Below are 26575 nucleotides of genomic sequence, written 5' to 3' on the forward strand. Positions count from 1 at the left end.
AAGCACAAGATAATTAGAGTGCGGACCATTTTCATTTATATAGTGCTCTGTGAACACAACTTAGTTAGCATAAATCAGTTAAATGACGAAAAAGGTGGTGTCTATTTACTTGTGACCACGCTGTATATATATATAGTGTTTGTAAGGAATTGTGTTTAGTACGTTGCTTGTGATGTATAACGGTGGTTCAGCGCAAGTCTAAGACTTCAAGCTTACGACGCCAAAAATAAACGATTTCGATACTCGTGGCGGCGAGAGCACAGATAGTTTTTGTATAATACAGCTTTGTGCATAGTAATAACCAAACCAAGCTATAAAATGTCAAGTAATTAGTAGCCAAACTAAATTATAAATCATATCAAATTATATATATATTGAATTAGTGAAAATGTATAAATGTTACAGAGAAAAATTAAAGAGTACCACCTAATGGTCCGATAAATAATTCATATTATAAATTTAATTTCAAACTTTAATCTCTCTAATACTGTGGGGGGCAGAGCACAGATAGCCCATCGTGTAACTTTATGCTTAACTTCAAAACAAACAAACAAACAAACTCTAAGATTGTGCATAATTTTTACAAAAACAGAAAATATAATTGTGTTATGAACTTGCATCAAAAGTAAAAATCATTGGTTCATTATATACACCAACAGATGTCTTCTTGTAGCTCAGCTGTAAACTTGAGGGCTTATAAAGCTCAAATTTAGGCTTCGATGCGTGCGGTAATACAGCGCAGATAGCCCACTGTGCAGCTTGGCGCTTACACAAAACAAAGGTCAACAACAGGTAGAAAAAACACAGAAATAACTCCTTTTATGCAGCATAATTTCAATACTTCACATAAACGGGATTATACGAGACTGATTTAGGTAAGATACAATACACAATTTTTGAAACAAAAGAGATTGTTTGCTTTAAAAATATTAATTATTTGAGCCATTTGTCGATCCAAGGTTAGACAACGAAAGGCAATAAGGATTTCCTGTTTTCAGTTTCAAATTTTTCTAACGACCATACAACAGAGCTTTTAGTAAAACAATCCTTATTATTATTATCATCTTAATTTTTCTAGTTTTACTACTGTTAAAGATATCTGAAGAAATCACAAGTCACAGCTTTTCAGTTGGTTCTTTCCTAAATGTTTGTTTATTTGTACGACATTTAGTTCATTGGTACGATCATTGTTAAGTACAAAAAACTTAGGCTAAAACGTCATCAGTTATGTTTTTATTATATTTCACCACTTCATTTATTATTTTTTAAATGTAATATCCCATTTTATGGTTAATTTCAACAATAGTATTTACTTATGTTGAAATCGTACTTTTACGTTATTACTCAAACAAACGTTATTTTAACGCTCATCAGTGGCTCAGCGGTAAGTCTGAAGGCTTATAATGCTAAAAACCGGGCACAGTTAGTCCATTGCGTATCTTTGTGCTAAGCTAAAAACAAACAAACAAACATAATCATAACAAAATTTATTCGATCACGAGCTATATTTTATATCCAAACACATCCAAAAGATGGAAATAAAATGTCATTAAACCACCGATACACACGTCAAAAACAGTACTCCGAAATCGCAGTTTATGGTTAAGGAAATTTCATACACACTTTAAGGAAAAATCTAAACAGATGTCATGGAATTATCCTGAAAATAGTCTTCACAGATCCATTCCACAAATGGATATCATTAGCCCTGAAACATATTTACATTAAGAACGCAGGTAACACCATATAACAGGTTTCATATCATCCTAGAAACAGAAAAAAGTTGATAACATTATCTTGAAAAATTACAACATAATGCATGATAACAGCGCTACGGGTATAACTTTGACAGAAAATCCCATTGTTTCGTTCAGACGTGACAAGAACATTAGTGATCAATTAATACATAGTTATCACGTGACAAGAACGTTGTCGACATATTGGTACATAGTCGTCACGTGACAAGAATGTTAGCGATATACTGGTACATATTAGTCATATGACAACAACATTGGTGACACATTGGTACACAGTTGTCACGTGACAAGAACGTTAGCAATATATTGGTACATAACTGTCACATGACAAGAACATTAGTGATATATGGAAACATAGTCGTCACGTGACAAGAACATTGGTGACGTATTGGTACATAGTTGCTTGTTCAAGCTGAGTGAATCCGACAACATGCATTCGCCAAAGTGTTGTGATCGCAATCGTTACAACACTTGCTCACGTCTAAGTAGTAGAACTCGTGTTGCGAGACCAAAATCTATATGCTACGTCAGAGATTCATTCACTTCTTTATCAAAGTGTCTAGTCTACTGTATCATTTCTGAATGCGTTCGTTAACTATATGTAAGCGAAACTGGACGCATGCTGGCAGTAAGAGCCAAAGAACACATTAGAAGTATTATAAATAATAATCCTAACTAATCAGTTACTGGATATTATAGTAAGAATGACCATTCCATACATTACTTTCGGATACGAAATTATTGGCTGCTTAATACCTAGTGGTATGTTAATAAATAGACAACGTCTTGTTTATTGAACGATTCTCACCTCGTGCTACTTCATGTATTTATTTGCTTCACTCTTTCAGCGAGGAGCTGTGAACTCAACGAATCTAGTCTGCTGCAGCGGAGATAGGGAATCAAAGAATAGATTAGGCCTCTAAGTCATCCCTTTGACTCAGAAATTCACGTTTTGGTGAAGAAAAGAAATTAACAACTAACTAAATAACCAGTTATTTATCTTATAAATAATGGATAATTAATTTTGCCGGTATGTCACATGTTATCCAAACACTCAGAGTAATTTAGGTCGTTAGTGGTGAGTAAAGGACTAAAAACAAACAACAAAAACAATTTTACTATGTTGTAAATTTACTTCACTTCAAATGTTATAATTTGTTTTTCCACCTTTTCTACAAATCTCGAATCTAATATTAGTGGTATTGTTGTTTTATATATAACGGAACTAAACTTTGAACAAGCAATAAAAATATTTTGTAAATGTAAAATGATGTAGGGATGACAAGTGTCAAAAAGAATGCAAACAAGAATAAAGGGATGATGCAGCAATACATAGATCATCCCTAAATGACTTTCAATATTAAAATTTTATATTACACTGTAAAATGCATACTTGACTTTAATATTACTGCAGTTGGAAGTTATATGAATTGACCGACCTCGTAATCATTTTGTACTCGTGAAACGTACAGCGTAACATTAAATATTAACATTGAAAGCCATGTAGGAATGATCTATATATAGCTGTATCATCCCTATATTCTTGTTTCATTCTTTTTGGCACTGCCATCCCTACACCATTTTACAAAATGTTTTTATCATTTGATTTGTGTCGTATTTTCCCCCTGACTGAAAGTTAGTGTATTCTATGAATATATGTAATAAAAGTTAATATCATGTGTATTGATTTTTATTAGTCTTTCATTTCATACATAATATAGGGGTTGGCTCCCTAAAGACACCGATTGTATAGTGTACAAAGTATTGAGTATTATATATGTTACAGTCATCTAATGCTCGTCTATTATTGGCTGGTAATTCATATTTTACCCTAGACTTAAGCTTTTCAAAGGAACACCAAATTTATGTAATAGAGCTAACTTTAAGGGGGTAATGATGAGATCGTTTACACTAGAATTATGATTTAAAAAAAATACTACTAGTTATTACGACTAAGCGATGACATCGTGTTCTACCAAGAAACACATAGAGTGGATTTAGGTTTAAAGTGACGTTAGTGATAAAGTAGCTGTAGAGTTACCTCGACTGAAACAAGAAGAAAAAGGAAAAATTTGTTGGATTGGTCACTTTCTGGTTTGGTATCTTAGCGATGGTTTGTCTCTTTCTTTGTTTTTAGGCTTGTTGGGTATAGAAACAAAAGAAACTGAGTGGCAATCATCTTTTAAGGTAAAACCCTTTGCTACTGTTGATTTTTGGCGTGCATATTTGTATTATGTCTATTGAGTACCTTGGCCATCCCTTCATATAGAGTCTGCCGACTCTATTATTCATTCTGTATATTGAGGCTTAAAGGTTCCCAAGGAAGGGCGTTCTACCCGAAACGTCATTCAAATTAACATATTTTTTTAAGTGGTATTAATATATATGACATGTCATGTATTTTAGGCTATTTCCTATTACTGTTTCATCTTATTCATATATGTCAAGTCTTCTTTTCAGTTCCTTATAGTTGAGCCTCTTCAGCAGCTTCAACCCTTGTTAAAAGTGCAAAACCGAAATGTCAGTGTAATTTTGATACACATTTTATTCCCTGGAGATTGAAGTTTGAAGTTAAGTACAAAGCTACACAATGGGCTATCTGTGCTCTGCCCACCACGAGAATCGAAACCCGGTTTCTAGCATTGTAAGTCCGCAGACATACCACTGTGCCACTGGGGGTGGGGGCTCCCTGGGAATAAGGGTCGATCGCTTTGTTCATAATACGTCCAAATTACTCCAGTTTGCTCTACGTACTCTGAATGGAGGATATAGTAACATAGCAGAGCTCATTATTTCACGCTATTTATTTTATGTTTCACGGGCAACATACATATTATTTTAATTCAACTAACAACAAAGAGAAAAGCGGACACAAATATTTACAAAATTTCGGTTCAAAATTCCCAAAGTTTATTTCTTTTATTAAAAAAATTAGACAGGCTCAAAATAAAATATAATATGTGACCATAAGTTCTACTATTATTTGAAGGTATTTCTAAAGGTCTAAACTGAAATAATTCCAGGGTACTCTCTTTCATGCTGTTCGACTAAGTTGATACTTAATAATTTAACCTTTAAACTTGACAGTTTAAATTTCAATTTTACTATTCTTCATCGTATCTTTACGGAAAAAAATATATACTAGTATTAAACTGATGATTATTTTTCTCTGATTCTTTTGCTTTGAAAGGACGAATCCCCTCCCCACCCGGAGTTTGATACATGTCACTTTTGAGTATCTATGGAATACACTCCATGTTGTTAAACATTTCTAAAGTTCTTCTTTTGCATAAAACATAATTGTTTGCCCTCATAATACGTCGGTATGTCTGTGGACTTATAACGCTAGAAGCCAGGTTTCGATACCCGTGGTGGGCAGAGCACAGTTAGCCCAATGAGTAGCTTTGTGCTTAATTATAAGCAAACATAATTGTTTATTTTACGTTTCCCAACTAAATATCAGCATCTTCCAAGATTGACCGGGCATGGCTTACAACGTCAAAATCCTGGGTTCGATTCCCCGCGGTGGACACAGCAGATAGCCAATGTGGTTTTGCTCTAAGACAGACAAACAAAGAGAAATCGGGCATGGCCTAGTGGTTAGCGTACTCGGATTGTGAATCCGAAAATTTATAATTCATGCAAAAACACGATCTACACTTTAGAGCCGTGAGTGACGGCGAAATCCTATTATTTGGTCAAACAAGAGTAGTTCAAGATTTGGCGGTGAGTGATGTTGACTGGTTTCCTTTCCTTATTTTATCAGATTAGGGATGGCTTTGTTTAGCTTTTCACGAAAATCCCGAAACAAACTAATACACTTCCAAGATTTGAAAAGAACTTACTAATTTCACGAACTACTGGTTTCTGGGAGAAGTATTACTTCAACAAAACACGCGCTTAAGAGTTATATATATATATACCAAAATACCTCTTACATTTTTAACGGTGTTCCTAATAACTGAATATCATCTTTTTTTGGATAAACTTTTAAATCTAAGCTTAGGTTCGAAACAACATATTAAAATATTCATAGATATATTATACGGCAGAAAGATCATCTTATTAAAACTACAAGGAAAGATAAAGGTTCTTTTAGATGCTGTCCTTTTGATTTATAAATCTTAAATTCGACCGCAAATAACATTTTCATGTTAGCTAAGTAAAGTCTTAAAATTCCAGTTATCAAAAATATAGCTTTTTCGATGCAAGCCTATTTCTTACAGAGCCACATAAAATTCAAACTATTAAATTACGTTTTTTCATTCTTAGTAAACACTAGTACCGGGAATTCTTTTACCCTAACTTTTCTGAACTGGCATGCGTCTCATACACTTCAACAACTCTATTGTGTTATTCACAGTTAACAAATACCCCCTTCATTTTGAGCGAGGCAGATTTAGGTGCCATTGCCGATTTTCTTCTTTTGTGTCAGGTGGTCATGTGATAACCATGTCTCAGTCTGTTTTACTTTTTTCGCTTTGTATTTGAGTCACGTGTTTTTGATCATTCAAATGTAAGGGGAAGAGCAAGTGGTCACTCGCTGACTGCCATATAAGGCCGCTCGCTGACCACCTTAGGTTCTTATGCACTAATGTTTTGCCAAGTTTATTTCTGTTTAATTACCGTCAAGAGAGAGCTCTTTTTACACAATTTTCATGTTTTTTACATAGATTACTGCCGATTTTCTCTATTTCTAAGCCATACTCTGTTTATAATTTTTCTTGAAATGATAACAAGCTTGAAAATCCATCTTTTCTCATTTTGTTTCAGAGAAAATAAAGTATTAAAGTATATGATTCGGTACATAAGACAATCTCCTTTATATAAACCCAAAATGAGAATAGTTCCCAGATTAAGAAGAAAGACAATAACTTGAGCATTCATTTGTTTAAGCATCTGTTCCTGACATTTTTATTACCAGAAAGTAGTAACATATTTACATTTGTCAAGGAGTTGCCAATTTCAGAAACCATGATAATAATTCAGGCATATCGCCATTCCAGACAGTGTCTTCCGTATTGACGTCACTCAGTTCAACATTGAGCTATATAAGATTATAAAATTTTGCAAGCATGTTATTACAGTATCATATACAAATAGAAAGACAGCCTTCTGACCCACCCAAGGTTTATGCACTGATGTGCTTGTAAATATTTTTTTTTAGTGAAATGTGTGTGACAATATTCTCAGAGAGTGTTTCGTATTTACAGGAGACGATTCATAAATAGTATATATATATATATATATATAAAGATGTCTCACCTTAGATTAATTAACCTTTGTTTGAATTACAAGAAAGAGACAGGAGCAACTTTCATTTCCTTCAGTATCCAGACAGCATAACGATTTAGCTAATCTAGTAGCGCGTGCACCATGCCGTGGTCAAGTCTGTTTTGCTTTAACGCAAAGTTGTATATTAGTTTATCGGCTTCGTGTGGACAGCGGGGATCAAACTCTAAATTTTAGATTTATAAATTCCCAAAATTACAGCTGAGCCATTGGTGGTCGATTAACAAAAACTATTTGCAAATTTGGTAAAATTGCAATCAAGACTTAAATAACAATAACTATTCACTGTTTAGTTCTTGTTTTATAACTTAAGTTTATATAAATGTTTTATTGCACCATCAGTTTAGTATAATTAGTGTGCAGTACAAACCATGGAATCTGCTATGTATACGGACATAAAAGCATCAGTCGTGTTTTAATGCTTCTAGCTTTACCACAATATTATGTTCAAGCCTGATATACTTGGTACAAAATAAAATCTAGTTTTTTAAACTTAAGTATGACATTAAAGCGCCCCCAAGCAATATATTTCGCATTAGCATCTAGCCGTGGCCCGGCATGGCCAGGGGGTTAGGGCGCTCGACTCGCAATTTTAGGGTCGTGGGTTCGAATCCCCGCCACACCAAACATTCTCGCCCTTTCAACCGTGGGGGCGTTATATGTAACTGTTTATCCCACTATTTGTTGTTAAAAGAGTAGCCCAAGAGTTGGCGGTCGGTGGTGATGATTAGCTGCCTTCCCTCTAGTCTTACACTGCTAAATTAAGACAGATAGCCCTCGTGTATCTTTGCGCGAAATTAAAACAAACAAACAAAACAAGCATCTAGCAGTGTTAATACAGACGCAGAATGTAAAGTTTAAAGGCACTGGGTGTGCCTTTTTTAGCAGTATGAAAAATGGCTGATATTCTTACAATTAAGTAAGCAGAATTGGTAATTCGATGTTTTTGTCATTATTATCTCCATGCTTCTGTACAGTGAAAATCGATTTTATAATGAGCAACTCAGCTGTGCATTTAATTTCAAGTGATGATGTAACAGCATTTTGTAGTTTGGTTTTAAAGCTTAAGCTCTACGGATGCATAAACTCAATGATAAAATAACTGGTAACATTAGCATAACCAGTTATAAGGACACATCTACTCCTCTCCCCCTCAAACCTTTTGAGAGATGGTTATTGAGTTTTGTAGAAAAACGATTAGAAAAATAAAACTATAAGGGAGAGAGAATATCTGGTCAGGACTCCGTATGCAAGTTAACATCTATAAAAAGGGTTTACAATTGATTTAATGAAATGGCAAACAGTTTTTTTCATTCCTTGCTTTCCGATAGCACCTTTTGCATCGAATTCACAGTACACCAAACATTTAATCCGATCTTTAGAGTCCCTTTGTAAATTCTGCCTCCAACTTCGAAATTGTGATTATAATTCACGCAAAGCTACACGAGAGCTATCTGCGTTAGCTGTCCCTAATTTAGCAGTGAAAGTATAGAGGGAAGGCAGCTAGTCATCACCATCCACCGCCAACTCTTGGGCTACTCTTTTACCAACGAATAGTGGGATTGACTGTCACATTATAACGTCGCCACGGCTGAAAGGGCGAGCATGTTTGGTGGGACGGGGATTCGAACCCGCGACCCGCAGATTGCGATTCGAGCGCCATAACCACCAGGCGATTGTACAAGAGCTTTAAAATTAATTTAAAGAAACTTGTTAGGCTTGTTTTGATTTTCGCACAAAGCTGTTCGAAAGCTGTCAGTGTTAGTCGTCCCTAATTTAGCAGCGATAGACTAGAGGGGAGACAAGTAGTCAACAACACCTACCGCTAACTTTTGAGCTATTCGTTTATTAACGAATAGTAGTATTGGCCGTCACATTATAACGCCCCCACGGCTGAAAGAGTGAACACGTTCGGCAACGAGGATTCGAACCCGCGAGTCGAGTGCCCTAACAAATATATATATAAAAAAACTAGATTTTTCCAAAAGGCGATTAGGATTTATTTCATTCGTATGTAATCTCTTACAGATTCATTCAATCGATGCTAAATTACAATTTTGGTTTATAACATATGTGCTTATTAAGAACAGAAATAAAATATTACAGCTATGGTTTAATAAAGATGCAGAAATCATAAACATAAATTAGAAAATACATTTTAAAACATCGCAACGGGACTCATTTTCTGCCCTTTGGTGCCAATTTAGACGGACGTTCCTTCGCTCAGTCCTTGCTACGGTCCTGACTAGGTAGATTTGAAGAAAACATATATATATATTAAGATTTGTTGGTTTAAAAACTTTAATAAACTTTTACTTACTTCTGATCATATTTTAGGAATTTTTAGTGTGTAGCTTTGAGCTAAAAAAACACAAATAAAACAAACAAACATATTTTAAGATATCTCGCAATAAGTAATAACACTACAAGTTCCTGAAATTTCGAAAATTCAGAGCTTTAAAGGGACATTAGGTCTGGGAAAATACTGTCTATTTGAGATGTTATGGGAAATGCACTTAAATGCTCACTTGCAGTTTCGTGTTGTTTTTTTTTAGGTTCGACGACTGTTACGTACAGGTAACACAGGACCGTGGTGTGTGTTTCCTACTCTCTTGGTTAATGGGCCAGGCATGACCAGATGGTTAGGGCGCTCAACCCGCAGTCTGAGGGTCGCGGTTCGAATCCCCGTCACACCAAACGTGCTCGCTCTTTCAGCCGTGTGGGCGTTATAATGTTACAGTCAATCCTATTATTCGTTGGTAAAAGAGTAGCCCAAGAGTTGGCGGTGGGTGGTGATGACTAGCTGCCTTCCCTCTAGTCTTACACTGCTAAATTAGGGACGGCTAGCGCAGATAGTCCTCGTGTAGCTTTGCGCGAAATTCAAAAACAAAACAAACAAATATGGTTAATGTGTAAAAATGTTTAAAATTGTTGTATCTTTCGCCATTCTCAGTTTGTACGTTTTTGTTTGTTTGTTTATGATTAAGCACAAAGCTACACAATGTGCTATCTGTGCTCAGTTTGTACGCAGTGAGATGCTCAAAGTAAGTTACCCAATTTTCCCTTTTCCTAAAGCGCGCTGTAAGTGTATTAATAATAGTTGTTATTGCTGTTATATTGCGAGAAAGATAACATGTAAGGTAGTTAGAGGGACAGTTGTTTTTCTTGTCAGCAAATCCGATAATAGATGGGGGACCAAGCTTGTAGTACCCCGGAATAAGTGAACAACCATACTTATCAATGTCTTAGTGAGTAGCCCTGTGTCAATGGCATTTTATAAAGCAGAATGGGCACATGATATGGGTGAGGATACATCAGGAGCTGAGGAATGGTGGATTCGCAATTACGGTGGCTAGATCTAAGGAAAATCATCTCTTAAACCTTATATTTTTGCCATTGCTGCAAAAGTCCTGACAGCCTTCACACTGCAACCATAATCATGGCTCATGGAACAAAGACAATCTGAAGCAACCAGAAGACCACATGGAGTTTTCTTTTGAGGTTGAGTCTCGGCAGTAGGTTTCTAGGACCATAGGACCTCTAGAGATACGCCAATCAGGGAGGTAGAATCGTGCACTGGGTAAATGATATCCACGGGAGAGAGAGGAAAACTAATGATTATGGACGTGGTTCACCAACATGAGCTTTGTCTCTAGCAAGTTAGACAGCAAGCCCTTGCCAGTGAAACTGATGCTCATTGGGCTAGCATGGAGCTTCTCCATGAACTGAGACATCTAATTGAGGGAAGATCAAACCACAAGGTACTTTTGGAAGACGAGTTCCACCAACAAGAGATAGTTTACCAGCAGGTGAAATGGCAAGTCCTCATGCAAGAAATTGATGATCAATGGGGCAGTAGGGAGCTTTTCCGTAAAAAAAAGTGCCTAGCCCTGCTTACTGAGAATGAAATCAAGTTGCCATTGGTTCATTCTGACTAACTAGAGAAGATCCTGGTAACCATTTAGAGAAAGCACAGTAGACAGTTTGTGTAAAAGGGTGTGGTGATCAGTCCAGTTCTGTAAAATGATTTAGTGGTGCTTGGTATGTGCTTGCATGAATGAATGGTAGGACAATGAAATTACTGACGGACACAGGAGCAGGAAGAACCCTTGTGGAGACTACAATGTATCAGCCACTAAGTAAAACTGCCATTCTAGACAGTGAATACTCATTTCTTTCTGGCCACTGACAGCAAACTGGATGCGAATGGAAAGGCTCGTATCCAGCTACGTCGATTGCTCTTGGACTTTAGGACAAAGACTGTAACTTAAGACCTCAGGCCTGATATTAGTATAATTGGTATGGATGTACTGCAGGAGCACTCTGTTAAGTAATGTTATTTGTAAAACAGGTGAATTAAGTTTCAGTACGAAATACATCCAGTACCAACCATAACAAATCTAGAGATAGTTGGCTGCTAATGTGTACTTTTCAAAGAGAACAACAGTATCTCCGTGATGCAGCTATTGTGCTATAGTTTACTAAGGAGAAGATTGAATACAAAACACAGTGTATTCTATTTGGAAAGCAGACAGCGGTAGCTCAGATCATAAGAAAATTATTAAAAATTGTTAATTCAAAAACGGAGCATGGGGATTTTAAAAAAATTTCAGAACCAAGACAGGTACCTTAAAGTGAAAATGGAATCGAAAAAATTAAACAAACAAGATTAAGGCTTTGAGACATAGGTTAACATTATTTCCTCAAGCTACAAATCCATATTTAAATATTACAGCTTTTAGACATAGAGCAGCGTCGTGTCCAAAAAGGCAGAAACCCTATACATAAACAAATGAAATACGACATCAATATAGTGGAAACAATAAGTTAATAATCGCTATGATACATGTTTCCATGCCTGACATATAAACATTAAATTATATCCACAGCCTGCACGCAGCTATATAGTAGATTATGAGGCTCCATATAAACCACAGAATACGATTGGATGTTAACGGTTATACAGCCACTGTTATTTGGTAGGTAGTCGAATAAACGTAAGAACTACCTTACACAATGGACAATGATGTATTTAGTAATATTGCCCAGATTGGCGGAACAATATTAAATAATAATAATTGTTTATTTGTTTGTAATTAAGCACAAAGCTACACATTGTGCTATCTGTGCTCTGTCCACCACGAGTATCGAAACCCGGTTTCTAGCGCTGTGCCACTGGGGAGCAAATTATAATGGAAACAAAGCAAAACATCGAGGCTATTCGCGGCCTGTTGAATATTTACTAATTTTCTAATCACAATAAGATACCGAGAAGAACAAATGGGCCACCATACTGTGAACCATTATAGTGGCTCACGATATATCCATCGGAACATGAAGTCCCAATGTTGTTCTGCAATTATGTATGCTCAGATATCCATGTTCCCACTAGAATGGTCATTAGTGTGTCAAGAAAGGTGGAGGTGGCTGATACTAGTTGTAATGATGGGGTGGCTCCCATTTCATCTCATCCAAACATGCATACTCTGCTCCATCACATCTTAGATCTATAACTGATGAGTGCAGCAGCAATCTATACTTAGCACCAGTGTCTTTTTTACCTACTGGCTAAGTATGCTATTGTATTTATTTGTCCTGAGGGCTGATTTTGGAGAACTACAATCACATAGCACCACATAAAAACAGGCCATACAAGTTTTATTTACCAATCATTGTGTAGATTTCTCTGGAATACAAGAAGTAAGCCAGAATTGGGATAACATGGATGTTATTGGATGGGGTCATACAGTCTTCAGAGAGTGTGCAGTAATCTCCAGTGGCGATTGTCAGGAAGAGGGATGGTTGTAATAGGTTCTGTATTGATTTACACTGGGCGAAATCTGTGCTGCACATTGATGCCTTTATATTACCGTGTACAAATGAATGTCTGGACACATATGAAAGGTGCTCAGTGGTTCAATAGCTTATACCTGGCCACCATATTCCGGCAAGTCGAACTGGGTGACGAGAGCATACAGGATGGCTTGTTTGATTTCCAAGTCGTGCCCTTTGTCCTGTGTTACACTCCTGCTACTTTTTGAAGCTTATGGAGCTAGCGGTATATGTGGATGTCATCTTGGTATTTGGCCAAACATCGAGTCTGTTATTACAAACCAATCCATGGTTTTACAATACACAAGAAGTGCAGGATTAAAGTTTAAACCTAGAAAGTGTGCACTAATGGACTCATCAACAAAATTGTTTGGTTATATTATCGGTAGGGTTGGTGTTTCGACTGATCCTACAAAGATATTAGCAGTTTGAGACTGGTCCAAACCCGTGATGAGATGATAATTTAGAAATTTCCTTGGATTCACAACGTATTATCGACGTTTTATGACCAATTTTTCAAATATGTTTGAAAACAAAATATCCTCTCTCACTAAATCTGATGCATATATCAAGTGGAACAAGACTCTTGGTAGTGAAATATGATAATGTTGTGTACTACATTGTGCACACACACAACTGGCATAACATTTAAGACAGCCATGCAGTAGAAAGATTGCTGAATGAAACAGCATAGCAACCCTTGATGGTTATTTTGGAAATTTACAGAAAGTAGTGGATTGGGTGAATGTTTAAATGGAGCAGGTCTTGTTTTTTTAGGTTATTTGCTTTATTTGCTTCAATGTCAGCTAACATGAGTGAACTGACTTGTGTGAGACAATAAAGTGTTCCAGTAGCCTGGGTTGTTGGACATTCTGAGAACTGAATGCTCATTTACTGTTGAGAATTGTATTTAGCCATAAATGAATTGAAGTTTTATTGTTTTGCAACGTAGTGACAGAACGAATATTAATTCTAGCATACAGAATTTTGGTTGAAAAGTCTAATTCAGTTAAATTCTATAGGGAACTATTTATTTTGGAAATCAAGTATTAGATTTCACCACCCTTAGATGACTGGACCATAATTATCAATGCATAATTTACGAAAGTAGCCCGTGTAGGTTACTATACTAATGGTACACCTGCCTGAGGTGATCTATTCAAAGCTACTAATCAATATGGTGATGTGTATAAGTCAGAAACTTATTTGTATGTAAATAATGTTTGTGATTGTATTTGTGTGTAAAGTTTTGTATACATATAATAAACTTTACACAAAGTCATTCATAAGTGTTGTCTGACACAAAATGAATAAATCACTGAGAATAGAACCAGAGAACAACCTTTGAATGAAAATGCGAGAATATGATCACGATGCTTAGGCTCTGAGGTTTGTGTGGCTGTAAGCCATTATTTGAAGAATAATTGAGCATGTTGGTTTCGTTAATGAAGGATGTTTCAGTTTTCACATTTAAACATTTAACAGGTAGTGTATTTGTGAATGTAATGTAGGCGTATGTCACACTTGTAGGAAAACATAGTTTGATATGTGTTTGCACTTTTTGGCACATAACATTTCAGCCGGGCCAAATATGAGTGAATGAGGTGAAATTGTCTGTGAGAAGTAAAATTCACAAACAGTATCACTAAACAAAACAAATGTAAGCTTGATTTACCTAAAGTTTTGTTTGTTATATGAATTCTTTTCCATCATGCAGGTTGAAATATTTCTGAAAAACACAGTTTTCTGAATATATTCTTAGCATTTCCCACTAAAAGGCCAGTTAGAAAGTATGAAAATTCAAAATGTGCGTGTAACACTAGATGTAAGATGTAACACCTTCATATCAGCTATAGCTATTCTCATCTGTGCGTGTAACACTAGAGGTAAGATGTAACACCTTCATATGAGTTATAGCTATTCTAATCTGTGCGTGCACTAGATGTAAGATGTAACACCTTCATATGAATTATAGCTATTCTCATCTGTGCTGAAATTGTAGCTGAAGAGAGTCGCATGGAAGAGGAGATATAGGTTCTAATGAAGTTCAATGGTTTGAAAGATAAGCCAAGCACCCGACTGGTGTTTACATAAGTCTATCATTAAAGTGGGCAATCTTGCCACCGTTTCTTTTCTACCAGACCTTGGCTATGTTTGTTCAACAACCAGATAGTAATGGAGGAAATGCAGTGGGATTGTTGGCTAACTGTTGACCATTGTCAGGCTCTTTATGACATCGGATAGAACAGTTGAATTTTAAGTCAAACTCAAGAATGCCTGCATTGACTGCAGCCTGCAACTAGTATGGATCATGTTTTACTGGCGGGTTAAAAATTAGTACATATAACGCTGCAGATATAAAGTTTAACTACAAACTTATTTTTGGTGTTTTTACATTTTGTTTTGAATAGTATTCCAGAACGAAGTATTTTCGTAACTGCAACTTTACGACTTTAACCCATTCTCTTAATTGAGTTTTTCTGAGCAATTGGAGTCCTTTTGACCCTGTATTTTCAATCCTGCTTTTCTCTCTTCAAGATCAAATTCTTATCACGTGAGGTTATCTTAGTTTTTGAACCAGCCAGTTGGAGTTTCAAGTATTCTCTCTCTTCTGCAGAAACCTATTGCAAACACTGCTGAAAATCAAAAGAGTTGATAGATGAAGACGCATTATTTGGCAATGCATATGACATGTCGACTTTGAAGGCTTTGACTGTGGGGTTAACCCTTTAGATTCTGTAGCATTTAAAAACAGCACCAACTTCCTCACCATTAGTGGCCCATACCACGGAACACAAAGAGCCAGGAATCATGGGTTCAGATGAGCCCACGATATCTAGTGTTTTAGTCATCCAGCTATATCAAATCAGCTTCCTCATAGTCAAAGAAATCTAAATGAACAAGATTCGTGGATGAGATAATGGAGCACTGATTGAAGAAATACCAGAACCGGACTGGAGAATATTTTGTGAAAATGCATAGAATGCGTGGTTACGTAAGATGGGATCATCACATCGTTCATACTGGTAAAACTTTCTCACATTTTTAACATCAGAGGGAAACTGTTAAACGGGAAAGTCCCTTCATAGATTCAGCTCCTTTGGCCACGACCCCAGGGGTAACTACCTAAGTGGCATCTGGCAAATTAGCTACATCAGCAGTAGTATCACCAGCTGCAACGGCAGCCCACCACATGTACGTCCAGCAATGACATTTGCAACATCAGCTCCAAAGGTAGGGATGGAAAAAGCAGTCCCACAAAGCTCTCACCCTCAACAAACCATGGTTATAAAATGTTACTGCAGATGGATGGAGGCATTAGCATTACATAATCATGAAGTAGATCACCTGCTGAAGCACGGATAATTATCAACACAGCTGGAAAATGAAGTGTGTTGTTTCTGAGAGGATACGACATAAAATTGGAAGGCTTTTGTGCGAGCCAGAGAAATTATCCACCAGATCATCAAAGCACAGATCATCCACAGTTGCATCGAAGGATGTGCAATCGGAGCTAATTTAGGTGAGTAATTGTAGCTTTCCACTTGGTGAACTTTTTATATATGCATTTGTATAATATATTTGTATAAATATATGTATTTTTGTACTTAGGTTAAGTTCTGTTTTTTATATACATAATTATTATTTTTACTATGGTTCTGTTAGCTGCTACGTAAGGTAATTTTAAAGTGTAACTTTAAAATATTTTTACTTGTATAGTGCATATCTGTATGCTTTATCACTGGTAGTGTTAAAGTGATTTGGTTGTAAAGTGTACATTTGTAATTTTAGTGTTTAGGCTAGGCTAGTGTGAAGTTTATTTTTAAAGGCATTTGTTTTGATGTTTCCTTGGTTTTAATTGTGTGTGTGTAAGGGTTGTGTTTTAGAGGGTATTCAGGAAGCAATGTGTGATGACTATACCCTCATAAAGGAGGTAGATGATTCTGTATGAGGTTTTTTTGAATCACCTTCTTCAGTGTTTCCTTTGTTGTTTATTTTATGCTGTTTTAAAAGAGAACAATATTATTGCTTCATATTTCCTGAAATAGATGAGTTTCGGTGTTAATGGGTATATTTTGTAATATGCATTATTGTTAAAGGGCTTATTTCTGTATTTCATGTATCTTGATGGTATTTTTCAGGTATTTTTTTATTTTTCAAACACAGTATGTTAGACTATTCCCCTCCCAAAGGGAGCAGGTGTGTTTGAAATCATGCCTTGTATTGTATTGTGTTTTTGCTTGTATACGCGTAAGTATCGTAAATCAAGAAGCTTTACAGGGGTAAGAGTGAGTTATTTTGATTTCTCAAGTGCTATACGATTAAGGTTAAATTCTTCTTCTTTTCTTTTTGGAGAGAGGGTGTGTGTGAATAGTTTTACAAATAGGGATGGCCCGGTCGACCTGGTAAGAAATATGAAGTACTGGATCGCACTATGTGTTTTCTAGTCACTTAGTTAATGTGTGTTTTTATAATTAAACTATTTTTCATCATTCTCAGTTTGAAGTCGGTGATGTGCTTAAGTAAGTTACCCAACTTACTTTATCTCTAGAGCGCTCCGTGAGTTTGTAATAGGCTGTTATCCATATTCTCGGACGAGAAAAATAACTTGTAAAGAAGTTAGAGAAACGCTTTGTGTGTGTCTGTGAATCAGATAATAGATGGGGGGCAGTCACGCCCTTGGCTACAAACATATGGAGCAAATTTGCTTTTGTATGTATTATTTTGTTTTCACATATAAGGCCAGGTTTGACCCAGAAGCTTGATAGTTTTAGAAGTTTCGTGGGGTTTCAGTGTTCAACAGACACTTAGTATAGGTCTCTGTTGATCTTATTTTAGACGTTCGTGTCAGGTTTGACCCAGAAGCTTGATAGTTTTAGAAGTTTCGTGGGTTTCAGTGTTCAACAGACACTTAGTATAGGTCTCTGTTGATCTTATTTTAGACGTTCGTGTCAGGTTCGACCCAGAAGCTTGATAGTTTTAGAAGTTTCGTGGGTTTAAGTGTTCAACAGACACTTAGTTAGGTCTCTGTTGATCTTATTTTAGACGTTCGTGTTTTTGATGTTAGTTTTGTGTTATTACAGATTCTGGTTTTCGAAGGGATCACGATTTTGCTTGGCTTAACGAGAAGTTCAACATTTAAGTTCTTAATAAAGTCCAAGCTTCATTTGGATTTTACCTTATTTTGTTTACTTTATTTTTTATTTGTTCGGGGTTATTTTTGTTAAATAGAATTCTTTTGGACTTATTTATCTGTAGTTTAACTTGCAAGAGGGATTACGTTTGAGCTGGTAAGAGGAACTAAAAATGGTAGCTGACGCAACTCACAGGAAACACTTGCTCTGTTATCGTGTTTTGTAGTGTATCGTGTTTTATTCTGTACTAAATAAACATTTTGGTGATCTGGGTTTTTGTCTTCTTCTCTCCGTTTTTCTATTTTTTGCACGATGAATTCGGTTCGAGTTCGGGAATAAACACGTTCCGTAGCTCGGTATCCTTGATCCTCCAATTAGCGGGCCCTGACTTACTACTCTGAAGTAAGACCGCGAGCCTGAAAATACCATATAGTTAAGTGCCATAAGCTAGGGAATGGGGGTTATTGAATAAGTCAATTTTTTATTCACTTTAGAGAGCATTGCATCCACATCTATAAACTTAGCTTTTCTTCTTATGGTTTGCACGTGCTCCCGGCAGGATGAGTATCTTCTGATGTACCATATAGCATCTGAAGAAATAAGGGGTTCAGCAAACTTGTGTTCACAAATAAAGAATGAACTTCATTCGAAGAAAGTACGTAATTACTGACGTTATTCTACATCATCAAAGTGCGACACAGTGAGAATATTTCTTATTCTGAGATGCCACGTGAAATAAAGATTACAGACTTTTTATACCTGTGTGTTTGTACGTGTTTTTACGCTGTCCCCTCGGGTACGAATTAAAACGTTGCTAAAACATTCATTATAGTTGTAATGTATGCTCGATATGGCGCTACAAAAAGAAACCTATTATGTTTCGCTTTATCTTATTTATAGCACTAAGAATTTGTTTATTTTGAAGCTTACAGAAACTCGACGTTTTAATACACTTACAGATGTAACAGTTTATTTGTTTGTTTCAAAATATTCTCGTAAACCTACACGGAGGGCTATCTGCAGCCAACTCATGTTTGATTGTCAGTCGTATATATAGCTCACTATTGGACCCCCATGTACGTAGCACGTTCTTTTGGCAACGTGTGGCAAACCGTACACCCTCGGGCTAGACAGTACTAACAAAGCGTACACTCTACGGCTAGGCTGTACTTGGCCAATAACGTCAAGGATTATTTGTTTGTAATTAAGCACAAAGCTACACAATGGGTTATCTGTGCTTTGCACACCACGGGTATAGAAACACGAATTCTAGCGTTGTAAGTCCGCAGACATACCGCAATGCCACTAAGGGCGATAACGTCAAATTTACAGTTTATATTTTGAGTGATAATAAAAAAAAAAGTGGCTTAGTGGTCAGTTTGATAGCTTACAACCCTAAAATTCGGGATTGGATTCTTGCAATAGGAATAGCAGAGGTAGATCGTTGTACAGCTTTGTGCTTAAACAAAACAAACACGAAAATGAAGATAAACAATAACCTGTATCAAGCAGTAGCTTTTTTTAACACATCGTCTTTATACAAATAATTACAAAGTTGGGAAAGAAGTATAAACCTATATGCAGGACCATAAAGTCACAACTGTCAAGTATGTTGAAGTGAAACAATCAGTGTGTGTGTGTCATTCTCGTTCAAATGCTATGGAGTCGGCCCGAGATAGCAGTTCGTGTATATACTTGATGTTATGTAGCTCTTGATGTTATTATATCTGATTATAATGTGTTTTTTTTTCGTTACTATAATAAGCTACTACAAACATCTGACGAATGATCACTATTATTTTACAAATGTCTGTGGTCACATTGAGTATTACTATATTTGATAACTGATGTGGATATCATACGTTGTAACTTTTTAATCACGCATGCGTTCTAAAGGCAGCACAAGCGATGTTGAATAAATAAATAAGAAAGAAGTGATTTCCTATTTAATAATCTTTTGACAACGAATAGGGCTTTTGCATGTTATTCGACTGCTTCTCAGTTTCCCGTAGAGTCAGGAATTGATGTTGTTGTTTTAGCATAAAGCTACACAAATTTTGTACATATTTATTTATTTAAATACAGTTCAACTACAACTGCGTCTTGCCAGTTTAATGTAAGAAATGCACGCGTCTTAACTTTCCACATTGTTGACACCTAGATTTCTACTGACGGCGACCAGTTTAATGTAAAACATGCGTGCGTCTTACCTTTCCACATTGTTGACACCTAAATTTCTACTGGCGGCGACCAGTTTAATGTAAAATATTCATACGTCTTACCTATCCACATCGTTGACACCTAAATGTCTACTGGCGGCGACCAGTTTAATGTAAAACATGCGCGCGTCTTACTTTTCCACATTGTTGACACCTGTCTTTCTACTGGTGGCGACCAGTTTAATGTAAAACATGTGTGCGTCTTACCTTTCCACATTGTTGACACCTGCCTTTCTGCTGGCGGCGATGGACCCAGTGGTGAAAGATCACAGTTTGCTACAGAATAAAAATAAATTCTCTAAATTTAATACGACAGTTTTTTACAAGGTATATTTCAATTCACATAATAACACTTATAAAACAGTTATTTAATGAAAACAAAAACAAAAAACAATACAGAATAAAACTCAGTAAAAAATTGTTTAAAGACTGCTCGTTCTGAAAATATTAGATAATGATTCTTTACGGGGTATGTATAAAAATATTTTCGAGTCAATTAAGTTTGATCCGAAAAGAAAAACAAACAAAAACGATTACAGTTCTTACCCTATGTAATCAATGAATGGTTTTGTCAAAGTCATTAAGTAGCTAACGGGAGTTTTTCGATATTTTTTGTTTTTTCTCACTTATAGCCTAATTTATATTTAAAAGCAATATTTTGAGAGAAGAAATTCGACTAGATTGATTGTTTGTCCTTTTTTACTTTCGTGAGTTATTAGTCCATCACATAAATCGATATTAACGAGGTTTCAACGTAAAGCTAACATTCGCGAATTCCTAAAACTTCGTATTGGTAGACGAGTTTTTGTTACCAATTTTATTATTATATGTTTGAAATTAAAGTTGATAATAGTGAACTAGAATTCAATAATACATAACGACTTACATGTTTACGATATAAAGATATTACCTAAAACACAACGGTTGTTTTACAAAAACAACACTTGGTCCAGTACTCACTCTTTAGTGGGGTTTTGATATAATTATATCTATATATTTAACAATCAATTTTTTATTCGGTATGAAGAGACAAATGCATGTTTTCTACAACTGTCTCGTAATAATGAGACCCTCATTTCCATGTTGAATAAATAAAATAACAAAGAAGTAATTTCCTATTTTATTAATCTTTTGACAATGAAAATTTACATTACTGGCGACGGCTAGTTTAATGTACCACATGCGTGCGTCTTACCTGAGTATAGCTTAATAAATACTGTATGAAACCTGAATACAGTGTAATAAATACTGACATAAAAATACTGTATGAAACATAAGTATAGTGTAATAAATACTGACATAAAAATACTGTATGAAACATAAGTATAGTGTAATAAATACTGAAATAAAAATGCTGCCTGAAACTTGAGCACAGTGTAATAAATACTGAAAAAAATAATCTGTATGAAACGTGAGTATAGCATAATAAATACTGAAATAAACATTCTGTGTGAAACGTGAGTACAGTATAATAAATACTGACATAAAAATACTGTATGAAACGTGAGTATAGTGTAATAAATACATGACATCAAACATATTGCATGAAACGTGAGTATAGTGTAATAAATACTGAAATAAAAATGCTGTATGAAACTTGAGCACAGTATAATAAATACTGAAATAAACATTCTGTATGAAACGTGAGTATAGTGTAATAAATACTGACATAAAAATACTGTATGAAACGTGAGTATAGTGTAATAAATACATGACATCAAACATATTGCATGAAACGTGAGTATAGTGTAATAAATACTGACATCAGAAATACTGTATGAAACGTGAGTATAGTGTAATAAATACTGACATCAAAAATACTGTATGAAACGTGAGTACAGTGTAATAAATACTGAAATCAAACATTCTGTATAAAACGTGTGTACAGTGTAATAAATATTGACATGGCAAATACAGACCGAGAGAGGGGCTGATCTTAATCAAATTAAAAATACACTTTAACGTTAAGGCCCCCAGTGGATCAGTGGTATGTCTACGGACTTGTAGCCCTAAAAAATTGAATTTCAATACCCGTGGTGGGTACAACACAGATAGAAACAAGAAACCTGAGGTCAAATTGTAATATTTTCAGACACAACTCTTAATGTTTACATAATTTTTAAATACCACAGTTATTTTTATTAACTCAAAGAACAAAGTGAATGGCAAGTTACGTCTTATTCGTTCCATTCCATTCAACTGTTTCAAGAAACCCATATTCACTCTGTTACTTTTAAATACTTCTAAGCCTTTTTTTGAAAATTAATTATAACTGCTAATTCTTTAATTCGTGGTCAGAAAAAGTTATTCGGCTAAACTTGGTAACAGTCAAAACAACATTTAATCAATAACGTTCATCTGAAAGCGACTGGTGATGTCAAGCGAAACGTTGTTTTAACTTTCTGTTTTTATCTATCAACAAGCTTAGCCAATACATTTTTTTAAGATTACTGTTTTTTTATCAAACACAATGGGCTATTTGTGCTGTGCCCGCTGCTGGTATCGAGACTAATTTTTTGGCGTTATATTCCCTCAGGTTTACCACTGAATCATCGGGGGGGGGGGGGAGTTTAAGATAGAATGTTAGAAGTTTCTTATAAAGTATTAACACAGGAGAAAAAGAAAGGACAACAGGGCACTTGATTCAGTGTCGACTCTTTAGCCATTTGTTTGTTTAAACGCAAAGACGCATAATCTACAATGTATTCACGACAGGGATTTAATCCCAAATTCTAGCGGCATAAGCCTTTAAGCTTATCGCTAAGCACCAGGAGTTTGTTGCTTTTGTTATTAAACTCAAAGCTACCCAATGAACTACCTGTGCCGTGACCACTGCGAGTATCGAAACCCGACTTTTAATCATATAAACTCTCAGACTTATCGCTAAGCCACAGGGGGGAAGGCTAATAATTTTATGATTACTTTTTAAAATGAAATTCGAAGGGTTGATTGCGAATCTACACAATGGGCTATCTTTGCTCTGCCCACCACGGGTATCGAAACCTGGTTTCTAGCGTTGTAAGTCCGTAGACATAACGTTGTGCCACTGGGGGGGGGGGTATTGAAGCATTATAAAGTGTAAACATCGAGAGAGAATCAGATTAAAGTTAGAACAAGGTATAGCACTCGTACAAGATAAGTTGATTTTCTTTACAATATGTTATTAAAACCAATAACAATATCATTTACAATTCTATATAATAAACGGCTACAAAGAAGCAAATATCTTTAATACTAGTGGGTGCAGTCTAAGCAATGCGACTGAGAAATACATGTAATAAATTCCACTAATTGATTTACAACTTCCCCGAAAGGGGACCTAAGGCCGCCTGGAGGGGAGTCACCTGTTCTAACCATTCGCACCACTATACAGTAGCGTGTTGTCTGTCTGTCAGTCAGTATACACTAAAACGACGTCACATAGGGAACGCTAAACGTTACGGTTTGTACTGTCGTGACGTCAGTAAAACGTGCGTATGCCATGAATCACGAGAAGAATTATGCACTCTGTAGGCTACAACACAGCATGACATATGAACTTCAAAAGCAAGAAATATAGATATTTGTTACTCTTAATTTTGGTTTTATTTATTCTTGAAACAGAACACTTTCGGGGACCCTGCGGAAGTACATCTAATATTTTATAGTTCAACAGGGGAGGGGAATAGTAGCTTATTACGTACATCAAGTAATAACGGGAGATCATCGAAGCTGCTTTATTTAATCTTTACTCTGACATAAAAATGTGAGAAAATAGGTATTTCATGATAACTTAAGCTTTGTTGAACACACCATATTTAAGATGTTCAAATACCAGACAGTAATTGTAAAAATAATTTTAAATATTTTAATGGACTTTCTGAGGGTATACACCGACGTTTTCTCGTTTTAGTATCGTTAACACAATTAAAATTTCTGAAACGTTGTTTATAACTAGTCCTGCATCTTAAATCAAAACTCGATGTTAATTTACAGAGCTAAGTTAGTGTATAATGTTTGATGTATAGTGTTTAATGTATAAGTTATTGTACAGTTAAGTTTATGTATATATTTGATTAATGTGACTTAGATGACAATAATTACTAATATTACTAAAAACTAATATTTCTCCGAAAAGGGGACCGAAGGCAGCTCGGAGGGGTCACCTGTTTTAACCACTTGCACTACAATACAGTAGTGTGTTGTCTGTCAGTCAGTTAGTAGACACTAAAATGACGTCACATAAGGGACGCCTAACGTTGCCATTTGTATTGTCTTGACGCCACTAAGATGTGCGCAGGCCATGAATCACAAGAAGAATTATGCACAACACAGCACGACATATGAACTTTAAAAGCAAGAAATAAAAAAATATTCGTTACTTTTAATTTTGGTTTTATTTACTCTTGAAACGGAACACTTTTGGAGACCCTGCGGAAGTACATCTAGATATATTTTCATATATGGTTGATACGATATTATTTTTTCTGGCAGATATTTATAAGTAACTAACGTGAAGAGGTGAATTACGGAAACAGCCAGAAAAAAATCAAATAGACGTATATAGGCTCTTTTATTTTGTCTTATAACATACACATACTAAACCAAAAAAGAAAAAAAAATTGCGAAATTGTGGAAATAATCTTTAACATGCAGTATACTACCGTCTCGCTTATCGATGTGGCAGATTATAATTAAGTCAAAATTCAACTTCACTCTGTTTATTAACTGACTTTAATATAACAGTATAATATTAGAACTCACATTTTTAAAGTTAAATGTTTAGTAAAAACAACAACAACAACATCAAAGATAAATATTAAATAAATCGTAAACTGACCAAAGTTTTAAGGTGATGAATATAGGGAACGTATAAGATAAATTGGTATTACATTTATTAAAAATTACAGTTTAACCAAGGACATGAAGTTGACACAACGGAGATAGTTGAAGGTCGTTTATCTCCGTTCTGCAACTACATTCGAAAGCTAAGTTTTAATCCTTCGTAAGATTTTAGAAGATTTCACCAATTAAATAACTTGTAGTCACTAAACTGTAAAGAAGTACTAAGTTGAATGTCCATCCAATTATTTTATACACGAATTCTAAATTATATGAAGAACCCGTAATTATAATTTTAAAAGTAGACAAAGACTTCATTTTGAGTATAATTAAAAATAACTAAGGATTTTACCAATTAAAGCTAGTCCCACAAGTACGAACAAGAACCTATTAACGTTACTGTTCGATTCTTTCCCACTAATCAAAAACAGCTTAATATATATCAAATTATTTTTAGTGTTGGTATATTAATTTACTCCCTAGTATAGCAATAAAATAACCTTTCTTACACTTCCCCCCACTTTTTTTTAATGTATGTTATCATTCAGTTTTAATTTGTTGGTAGGTTTTACATGAAGATGTTAGTGATTCAATATTCCCATTATTTAAATACTCCATATATTTGTTTTCAAGATATTACGACCAGCTGAGTCTTTAAGAGTTTTATTTACAAGATACCGTATTAACTTACTTGCCATGGCAAACCTTTGCATGAAAATAGAGGAAGAATACTCTTCGAAATTAAGATTCTGACGACCATTTGAGTTGTTATTATATTTATTTAATATTAGTGAAACGGTTTTGTTCATTCAAGGAAGCCCCCAGTGGTGGGCAGAGCACAGATAGCCCATTATATAGCTTTGCGCTTAGCTTCAAACAAACAAAACATTCAGGGAAACGCCACGAAAAAAATACCACGATTCTAAGAACTTAGCGTCTTACGAACGTTGATATAACTTAAGTAAGTTTACGTATTTAGAATGCTAAAATCCGGGTTCGATTCCCCCAGTGGCCTGAGTGCAGATATTCCATTGTGTAGCTGTGCGCTAAATAACAAATGCCAGGTAATCTTGTTTGTTCAATGACAACATCCGTTAGAGAAAAAAAGTAGTTTCATTTGTGTATTTTAATGTAATTCAGTGCTTATAATTAGTTGGATCGATATTCAATGTAGGTGTAAGTTCAATCAGGGAAAATGATATAAGTCCTGATTTATGAAAGATAATGGGTGATCATTATGCAAGTAATGTTCTATTTCATGGTAGTCTAAATAAAATATATAAACACACACACATATACATAGAGCTCACACAGCTAGTTTTGTTGTGCGAGCGATGACCGCTCTTTGTGTATGTCTAGAGTAACTCACTGCTTTGCTAGTAGTTAATATAGATTAATTCTACATGCAATGAAAGATGTAAAAGTTAAGATATGCTGTGTTGTAAAATATAACTTAATATTCATTATTTGAAAGTTACTACTCCTCTACTAGGACCGGCATGGCCAGGTGGTTAGGGCG

General features: G+C 35.4%; 1 protein-coding gene across 2 annotated transcripts in view; it reads right to left on the reverse strand.

The window, feature by feature from the left end:
- The window catches only part of LOC106463851 (eye-specific diacylglycerol kinase-like), a 168457-nt gene that overhangs the window by 59570 nt on the left and 82312 nt on the right, over window positions 1-26575 (reverse strand). For both annotated transcript variants that reach the window (XM_022391470.1, XM_022391471.1), the window contains one exon: window positions 20443-20511. In XM_022391470.1, coding sequence (XP_022247178.1) covers window positions 20443-20511 — 69 coding nt within the window. The remainder of the gene's footprint in view (window positions 1-20442; window positions 20512-26575) is intronic.

Source organism: Limulus polyphemus, unplaced genomic scaffold (assembly GCF_000517525.1).
Source record: "Limulus polyphemus unplaced genomic scaffold, Limulus_polyphemus-2.1.2 Scaffold1502, whole genome shotgun sequence".
Classification (NCBI taxonomy): domain Eukaryota; kingdom Metazoa; phylum Arthropoda; class Merostomata; order Xiphosura; family Limulidae; genus Limulus; species Limulus polyphemus.